The 10,129-nt window shown below is 42.6% G+C and overlaps 1 protein-coding gene across 1 annotated transcript in view; it reads right to left on the reverse strand.

Moving 5' to 3' along the window:
* Nucleotides 1-3,602, reverse strand: part of mcf2l2 (MCF.2 cell line derived transforming sequence-like 2) — a 469,404-nt gene extending 465,802 nt beyond the window's left edge. The window contains exon 1 of the mRNA XM_085990152.1: nt 3,251-3,602. Coding sequence (XP_085846278.1) covers nt 3,251-3,329 — 79 coding nt within the window. The 5' untranslated portion in view covers nt 3,330-3,602. The remainder of the gene's footprint in view (nt 1-3,250) is intronic.
* Nucleotides 3,603-10,129: the final 6,527 nt, after the last annotated feature.

A 10,129-nucleotide genomic window follows, 5' to 3' on the forward strand; every position in this document is an offset into this window, starting at 1 on the left:
TTAAAATTTTAAAAAGATGATTATTAAATTCATTAAAAAACTGAATAAATTAATTCCAAAAGTTCAAAAAAAATTAGTTCCTGGAATGTGGGCATCACTGGCAAGGCCAGCATTTATAGCCCATCCCTAATTGCCCTTCAGAAGGTGGTGGTGAGCCACCTTCTTGAACCACTGCAGTCTGTGTGGTGAAGGTACTCCCACAGTGTTGTTAGGGAGGGAGTTCCAGGATTTTGACCCAGCGACAATAAAGGAACGGCGATATATTTCCAAGTCAGGATGGTGTGTGACTTGGAGGAAAACTTGGAGGTGATGGTGTTCCCATGTGCCTGCTGCCCTTGTCCTTCTAGGTGGTAGAGGTCGCGGGTTTGGGAGGTGCTGCAGTGCATCTTGTAGCTGGTACACGCTGCAGCCACGGTATGCCAGTGGTGGAGGGAGCGAATGTTTAATCTGGTGGATGGGGTGCCAATCAAGTGGGTTGCTTTGTCCTGGATGGTGTCGAGTTTCTTGAGTGCTGGAGTTGCACTCATCCAGGCAAGTTGATAATATTCCATCACACTCCTGACTTGTGCCTTGTAGATGGTAGAAAGACTTTGGGGAGTCAGGAGGTGAGACACTCACCACAGAATACCTAGCCTCTGACCTGCTCTTGTTGCCACAGTATTTATGTGGCTGGTCCAGTTAAGTTTCTGGTCAATGGTGACCCCCAGGATGTTGATGGTGGAGGAATCTGTGATGGTAATGCCATTGAATGTCAATGATCGGTGGTTAGATGCTCTCTTGTTGGAGATGGTCATTGCCTGGCACTTGTGTGGCACAAATGTTACTTGCCACTTACCAGCCCAAGCCTGAATGTCATCCAGGTCTTGCTGTATGTGGGCATGGACTGCTTCATTATCCGAGGAGTTGCGAATGGAAATGGGGAGAATTACCTTACATTCTAGGCTACAGAAGATTAGGTAAAAGTAAATTTACAGTACTGATATCTGACTTTGTGCTAGAGTAGTTTGTTTGGGCTAAAGTGGTCGGACATGGATTATTCCATGAATGGGCATATGTGGTCTTCTTGCCTTTCTATTATCATTTTTGTATCAATGATTTTATTTATGTTAGATTATGATTTGTCAAATCATATAAAAAAGAAAGACTTGCATTTATATAGCGCATTTCATGACCTCAGGATGTCCCAAAGCATTGTATAGCTGATGAAGTATTTTGAATGAAATAGATGACCAGATCATATTTTTAGTGATGCTGATTGAGGGATAAATGTTGGCCAGGACACCAAGATAACTCCCCTGCTCTTCTTCAAACAGTGCTGTGTGATTTTTTGCATTCACCTGACCTCAGTTTAACGTCTCATCTGAAAGACAGCATCTCCAACAGTGCAGCACTGAAGTTTCAGCCTGCAGTATGTGCTCAAGTCTCTGGAGTGAGACTTGAACCCACAACTTTCTGACTCAGAGGTGAGAGTGCTAAGACTGAGCCATATCTGATATTGCAAAGACAATCATAGCCACCTTATAAACTGTCCTCCATCATACAAACATTTTCTCTTATTTAATCTTTGCTAGAATTTCTTGAAGAATATTGTGCCATTTTTTACTGCTCCCACCTATACACTGAACCCAATTGTCATGTGACTGAAAAATAGAACAGCAACAGTAATTCCTCGTATAATAAAGCATTAGACTGTCTCAGTGCTTAACAATACTGTAATAGCCTCATAAAGTCAATCACATATGCTAGTAACAAGATACCTGATAGGACTACGATTTATGGCCTGACGAAGGAGCAGCGCTTCGAAAGCTTGTGATTTCAAATAAAGCTGTTGGACTATAACCTGGTGTTATGTGACTTCCCACATTTGTCCACCCCAGTCCAACACCGGCATCTCCACATCATTATTTACAGGACATAGGATTTATCAGCATATGAATGAATCATTAATTCTTATGCCAAGAGTTGCAGTTCACAAAAAAATGATTTCAACAACAGATTAAAAACCCCTGGGAAGGTTGTAAAATTATTAACTACATTTTCCTTTGGTTGGTAGTGGGAACAAATAATAGTGTAGGAGTATAAAACATGGCAAACTTCATTGACTTTTTCATTCTCATTAGTGACCAGAGAGAAATATGATATATGTTATAAATTATAACAGATAGCACAGAGTGATTTCATGACCATATTCTAATCTTAAGATTCAAGGGACAGTTATAAATTACTCAATCTCGAGGCTTATGACATCATCTGAGTCCCTTGATGAGGTAACTGTCTTCTGATTATTATCCACTATCCATTGTTCTCTATATTACTGCTGTTGCAAGAGAAAAGGAAACTAATAACTGAACTACTGTGTTAGCCTTGGATCGAGTTAATTATTTTTGGATACTCTTCTGTACTGATGCTTTACAAACAACATTGTATAATTTACTATCTAAGCTCTAATGAATAGATAGAATAAAATGCAAACCATTACTTGCAGAATCACTTGAATGGAAAAGGAAATGGAGCAAGAAGCAATACAAAATACATCTATTGACATTAGTGTTTTTATTTTCTTTGTGCTTGTGCATAAGTGCCCATTAAGGGAAAGAAAAAAATATCCAGAAACTAGACATGTTTTCCCTTTAAACCCATTAATATAATGAACTACCAAGTCAAATCAAGCATAGATCAGATCTCTAATCCCTCCCCATGCACACACACATTATACTATAACCTGAATCCCGTGCACCTGTGCAACATTTATCTTTCATGTACTGTTTCCTTGTGCTCCCTCAGAGCAGGATTGTTGAGTAAGTATACATTAGTAATGAAATCTAAGCAGTTTTGTTCTGTGAATATTGTTCACTGGCAACAGAAGTGGGAGTGCCCAAACTCCTTTCACTCATTATATATTAGTCAAAATTGCATTCATATTTCTTTACTGAATTTGAACAAAGGTGCCAGAAATGAGAAGAGTGTTTTAATAATTAACCACAAATGACTATCCTAGGAATGTGGTTTTTTTCGTGATGTGGTGCCAGATTGGCTCATTATTAAGGTTATTCTAAGCATATTTTTATACCCTCTCAACAAATATCCAAATTATATTATTTTTACAGTTTTTGCTGAAACATGACTGCAGCCATCATCATCATATCATATATATTAATTTGAACTGAATTCTTCAAAGATGCTATTGTGCATGTTGAGTGTAGATCCTTCGCTACAGGACTAAATGAAATTAAACAATTGAGTTTCTTACCGACATGAGTGATAACGTTGACCAGTCGCTGTGTGAGTTCTTGAAGTGACATCTCTTCTTCCCTTAGACAGAGAAGCATCTCACTGTCCTCAGCTCCAAATCTACCGCTGCTCCCGTGGAACCTTCTCAAACACACAAAGGCGAGTGCCACTCCCAGTAGCAATATTCCATTCAAGATACCGGTGCTAATGCGGCTATTTTAGATCCTAGAATCTTTTTTGCCATCTTCAATAATATTCAAAACCTCCTTTTTTTAAAAAAAAAATAGTTTTAGGCCAAGGAAACTCAGCATCTAGATATTTTTAGAAATGTGAAGACAAAGCTGATGAAATTCTGTATCAGACCTGCTTGCTGCTCATTTCTATTAACACTGAGTCAGGCTCAAGTAGCAAATCAGTGTGCAGCTACCTGCCTCAAGGGAGATGCTGGGTGACAGTACTTCAAATCAAAACCTGGAGTCATGGATTATAGGACTGGAATGAGAATGGCATTAAAAAGGCTATTGATCTACAGCTTTAGTTGCATTAATTTAAACATTCTGCTTTGCATTTAGAGTAGAATTAATTTCTTGTTTCAACTGCATTCACTAAAAAAGAAGACTTTTCCATTTGAATTGTCCTTTTTATGACTATCTGTTAAATGATATTTTCTATTGACATCTGCTCACTAGCAGTGCCCACTGTCAAAACTCTGAAAATTACCAGCATGGTTTGGTTACCTCCCATCTGCCACAGCCCCAAGCAGACAAGATCTGCTAAGCCCCAAAAGTCATGGTCTCCGAGGAAGATCAATGTGAAAAGCCTTAGCAACACAGTCTCTGAGATGCAGCTGCTGCTTGGCTCTAAAGCCTTAAGGGGTCACTTCTGAAATGACAACAGAAATCAATGCACACTGCTCAGTGATATGCTGATCTGCAATCCCAGCATGTGTTCGAAATGAAGGAAATGCAAACAAATTCTGTAAAGTATGTGAAGAAATAGTAAATACAACAAGTCTGTAAAGAACCTTGCGGTCGAGAGGTTAAAAGGATAAAACATTTACAGTCAGATTCCCTGTATAATAATGCTGGCCCTGGGAGCCAGACCAAATCTATGCTACAGTGAGGATGTTGATCTGTGTTCTTTTTAACTCTTTATATGTGACAATTTACTGGCAAACCAAAATAGGAAATTCAAGACCTGATCATAAGCACTGTCTTTCTTAACTTATAGTTTCATTTAAATTATTGTAGATATTAGCTTGGTAGTTACAGTACTGATATTCTTACCAAATATATTTTGGTTTATGAAATCTAACTGGTCCATATGCTAGTTGGAATATTTTATGTGTGTGGAACAAGAAATTGGAAGAAAAACAGTCAACCTTGCCCCCTTAAAAACACATTTGCAGGTCATCAGAAGCAAAATTGGAAGTAGCCATTGGAAAAGCAGGAAAAGATTATTAAAAGGCAAAAGGGCACATGAGAAGGAAATAATGAGAGCAGAGAAACAATTTTAGAAAAAATTAAGGTCAGAACAAGAGTGTTAGGAATTGTCTGAAAAGTTCACAATCTGAACCCAAAAGATACAACACCTTTTCATGACTACCACACTCCCCCTACATTAGAGATGAATTTGAAGTATAAAACTGTACATAGAGTCCACTTATGGTGCTGCTTTTACTGTCTTGTGAACCTGAATCCTCAAATCTCTTTGCTCTGTAATATCACCCAGCTTTCTACATTCAAATTCAAATTATTATTTTTATTTTTTTACCAAAATGTATGTAGCGAGATTTTGACTTAGTGGCGGCATTCCCACCTTTGAGTCAGAAGGGGCAGGTTTCGAATCCCACTCCAGCCAGTCCAAGAGAATGAAGGCCAAGAGCTCTGGCTCTGAATTCAAGGTTGACATGCTGTTGGATAATCTTTTCTGGTGTTTGGGGGTGATTCCCCCCTCATCGTACGGATTGTGGGAGCCCATAAAACCCTCCTGCTGTATAGCACTAACCACCCTGTTGACTGGTATAAAGATGGTTATGGCCATGGAAGGCGTGTTCATGTTGCGGCCTGTTAGACTGTTAATCAACCTGTAAATCCTGGCATTGCTTCACACTGTTCTCCAAAGGAAAAGTGTGAAAATACAAAAACAACAATCAAAATATATCACCTTGCATTTACTGACATTGAATTCCATCAACCACTATTTTGCTCATTCCACCTCTTGCAGCTTCCTTGGGACCTCAGAATTATTTACTATACCTCCTACTTTAGTATCATCTGCAAATTTTGGACACTAGTCCTTCTAGCCCTATATCCAAATCATTGAATAGAACAGTACTTGGTGGGACACTGCTACACACTTATAAGCAGAAACTGGCCTTAACTGCTACTCACTGTTTCTTCCCTCCTTGTCAATTCTTAATCTGGTTTGCTACCTTCCTGCAATTCCATACCCCTTAATCTTCTCCAATAGTCCTCTGAATGGTACCTGGTCACAGACTTTCTGACAGTTCATGTCCACCACATCCACTGCGTTTCCCCAATCCACCATGTCTGTCACCTCCTCAAGGAATCACAGTATCAAGGATGCCCTGGCCAAAGTCACAAATGACATCTCTGTGATTGTGACCATGGTGTATTAACCCTCCTTGTCCTCTCCACAGTGTTTGATACACAATCCTTCTCCATCATCTCTCCTCCACTATCCAGGTTCGTAGGACTACCCTTGCAAGGTTATAATCCTACCTATCCAAATGTAGTCTGCACATTACAAGTAGACTATCCTTTATCCGAAAACCTTGGGACCAGCTGTGTTTCGAATTTTGGAATTTTTCAGATTTCAGAAGGTTTTCTGACAACAAACTTTTAGCAACAGCTTGTAAACACTCGGGCCCTGCCTTGGAAGCATCTCTGAAGCTGTTGCTAAGCTACAGAGACTATTTCCACAGCCTGACTGTTTAAAAAAATGCTAGGGGAAGAAAAAAAATGCTAGGGGAAGAAAAAAAACCTAACAAAACGGCTGCTGATTTCTGCCATTAGATCGAGGTTTCCGGCTCCCCCTGCTCCGTATCTGAATTCCTTGACTTAGCGGGGGTCTGGGGCTTGACTGCCGCCGCCAGTTGTGGGAAAGCCGGATATCGGCTGACTCCTACACTAAGCTGGCCCACAAATCAGGTCGGGGGGGGCGGTGCGGGGGGAAGAAAAGACTATCGGACGGGCCGCTGCAGCTATCGGACGGGCCGCTGTATTGTTGGGTTCACTCTCCCGGTACCTCCTTCACACTGCCCGGCTCGGCCTGCAATCTCCTACCCAGGAGGGAACACTGTGACCCTCTGCCCTGCTCACAGGGAAAGGCAGAGCTCCTGGACCACTCCCGTCATGTTTGGCGCCACTCAGGTCATGTCGTGCGCACGACTTACGCTCCACAAAAAAACTTTCGGTTTTTAGAGGTTTTCGGTTTTCGGAAGTGCGGATAAAGGATAGTCTACCTGTACCAGCACTTCCCATCTTGCACAATCAACTTCAGAGTCCTCCAAGAATCTATTCTTGGCCCTCTCCTCTTCTTCATTTGAATGATGCTTTTCAGTTACATCCACCTGTAGGATAAAATGTATGTTGATATCCAGCGCTACCACCCCAGCACTTCCCTCAACCCCACGACCACTGCTGTCCTGCCATATTGCCTGTTCGAAATCAAGTCACAACTGAGTGAAGATTTCCTCCAACTGAACATCAGGAAAACTGAAGCCACTGTTTTCTGTGTCCGCTACAAACTCGTTATAACCTTATAATAATAATAATAATACAACTTTATTGTCATTGCACAAGTACATGAACAATGAAATGTGATCTTGCAAGCTCCCATGACTAGGAGAAGCAAAGCCGCTGCGTCAGTGCACGCCGCCATTCCATTTCCACCATTCCTCCTGTCCGACAATCTTCAGCCCACTGCCCGGGCCTGCTCACCAGCCGCTCCTCCTGTGGCCTTCTCACCGACCGCCCCTCCTCAGGGCTCCTTCTGTGACCTTCTGCACCTGGTCTTCCCTGATGGTCACCCTGCCAGGTACTAACCAGGCCTGGCTCTGCTTAGCTTCCAAGCCTTGGCCAGTGACCCTGTCCCTAGTCCCTTTCCGCACCCTACAGTCCTCTAACTCTGGCTTTTTGTGCATCCAACCTTCCATCCACCCCACCACTGGTGGTAAAACCTTCAGCTGTCTCAGTCCTACTCTCTCGAACTTCCTCCTAAAATCCTTCCCCTCCCTACTTCTCTCTGCACCTTTAAAAACCTTCATAAACCCATCTTCCAACCCAGCATTCAGCAGTTTCTCTTAATTCCACCCCCATGGCCCATCAGCCATTCGCTTGTCTATTTTTTTTCTCCTCCTCTCTGTAAAGCATTTTACGACATTTCCTACTTCAAAGGCACTGTGTTAGAGCTGCTATACAAATGCAAGTTGTTATTGTAATAACTTGTATTGTCTCTCATTACTTCTTCAAATTTTCTGCCTTTTCCCTTCTTTTTCCGTCCCATTAACCAGGTCTGGTTGTAGATACACAAAAACAGAGATTGTACCTGAGGAGTAACAGAAAGACAAAGATGCACTGGAGAGGGTACAGAGATTCTGGGATTCAGGGCTCTAAGTTGTAAAGGGAGCATCATAAAGCTGAACTTATTTTCACTGAAAAAAAGAAAACTGAGAGGGATAAGGATCCAGGTCTTCAAAATAACAAGGGACACAGATGATGTACACATAATCAGATTATGTAGCACAGACTGTGAGCACAGTGAGTAGAAAATTAACCAGCCTCCAGTAAAGCAAAGCGGAGATTGGAATTTTTTTCTCCCCCACTAGCAGACTGCCAGAAAAAGCAGTTGAAGTTGTGTCAGTTAGGACCTTCAAAAAACACAGCTGAATTTATCAATGATTACAACAACAACAACAATGTGTATTTATATAGCGCCTTTGATGTAGTAAACCATCCCAAGGCACTTCACAGGAGTATTACAAGACACAAATTTGACACCGAGCCATATAAAGAGACATTAGGGCAGATGGCCAAAAGTTTGGCCAAAGAGATAGTTTTTAATGAGCGTCTTAAAGGAGGAAAGAGAGTTAGAGAGGCGGAGAGGTTTAGGCAGGGAATTCCAGAGCTTAGGGCCTTGGCAGCTGAAGGCACGGTGATCTATATAATCATAGCCAGGGAATCACCTGCAATGGCTTCTCTTCCCACTCCCGCATCGTTACCTCTGGTGTCCCCCAAGGATCTATCCTTGGCCCCCTCCTATTTCTCATCTACATGTTGCCCTTGGCGACATCATCTGAAAACACAGCATCAGATTCCACATGTACACTGACAACACCCAGCTCTACCTCACTACTTCTTCTCTCGACCCCTCCACGGTCTCTAAATTGTAAGACTGCTTGTCCAGCATCCAGATCTGGATGAGCAGAAATTTTCTCCAATTAAATATTGGGAAGACCAAAGCCATTGTTTTCGGTCCACGCCACAAACTCCGTTCCCTAGCCACTGACTGCATCCCTCTCCCTAACATCTGTCTGAGGCTGAATCACACTGTTCGCAACCTTGGTGTCATATTTGACCCTGAAATGAGCTTCCAATCACATATCCGCAGCATAACTAAGACCACCTATTTCCACCTCCGTAACATCTCCCGTCTCCACCCTTGCCTCAGCTGATCCACTGCTGAAACCCTCATCCATGCCTTTGTTACCTCTAGACTTGACTATTCCAATGCACTCCTGGCTGGCCTCCCACATTCTACCTTAGGTAAACTTGAGGTCATCCAAAACTCGGCTGCCTGTGTCCTAACTCCTACCATATCCCGTTCGCCCATCACCCCTGTGCTCACTGACCTACATTGGCTCCCGGTTAAGCAACTCCTTGATTTCAAAATTCTCATCCTTGTTTTCAAATCCCTCCATGGCCTCGCCCCTCCCTATCTCTGTAATCTCCTTCAGCCCCACAACCTCCCTAGATATCTGCGCTCCTCTAATTCTGTCCTCTTGAGCACTCCTGATTATAATCGCTCAACCATTGGTGGCGTGCCTTCTGTTGCCTCGGCCCTAAACTCTGGAATTCCCTGCCTAAACCTCTCTGCCTCGCTACCTCTCTTTCCTCCTGTAAGATGCTCCTTAAAACCTACCTCTTTGACCAAGCTTTTGGTCACCTATCCTAATTTCTCCTTATGTGGCTCGGTGTTAAATTTTTTGTCTTATAATACTCTTGTGAAGCGCCTTGTGACGTTTTGCTACATTAAAGGCGCCATATAAATACAAGTTGTTGTTGTTGTTATCTCAATCTTAGAGACAAAGAAGTCCATGAGCTCATCACACTTGTTGTCGGAGGTGAGGGTGGAGGAGACAGGGAATAGGGGTTTAAGAAGGCGGTTAGCAGTGGAGAATAGAAGCCGGGATTTATCTTTGTATTCCAGAATGATTCTGGAATAGTGAGCAAATTTGGCAGACGAGAGCAGGACCCGATAATGCTTTATGTGGTCCAGCCAGATCTGGCAGTGAATAGCTAAACCAGTTGTCTGCCAGGTCCGTTCAAGTCTGCGTCCCTTGGACTTAAAGGAGCAAAGATGAGGGCCATACCCAGGGGAATGGCCAGGGTGAGAGAGTGTAATTGTTTTAATAGGGACTAGGGCATCAAAGGTGGTGGTGAGGATGTGGCTGAGCAGATCCCTGGTTGCAGAAATGTCGTGGTGAATGGAGGGTCAAAGGCTGGACAGTTAGGATTTCATAAGTGCAGTTGTAAGAGAGTTGGGGGAGAGTTTTTTCCAGGGACGGACTCAGAAGGAAGTAGGGTTGTGGGTGGGGGAAGGGGGATGTAGGTGGAAAGCGATACGAAGAAGTGGTCAGAGATGGCCTTATCTG

This window comes from Somniosus microcephalus, chromosome 6 (genome assembly GCF_052327205.1).
Source record: "Somniosus microcephalus isolate GS21.2 chromosome 6, FLI_Smic_1.0, whole genome shotgun sequence".
Classification (NCBI taxonomy): domain Eukaryota; kingdom Metazoa; phylum Chordata; class Chondrichthyes; order Squaliformes; family Somniosidae; genus Somniosus; species Somniosus microcephalus.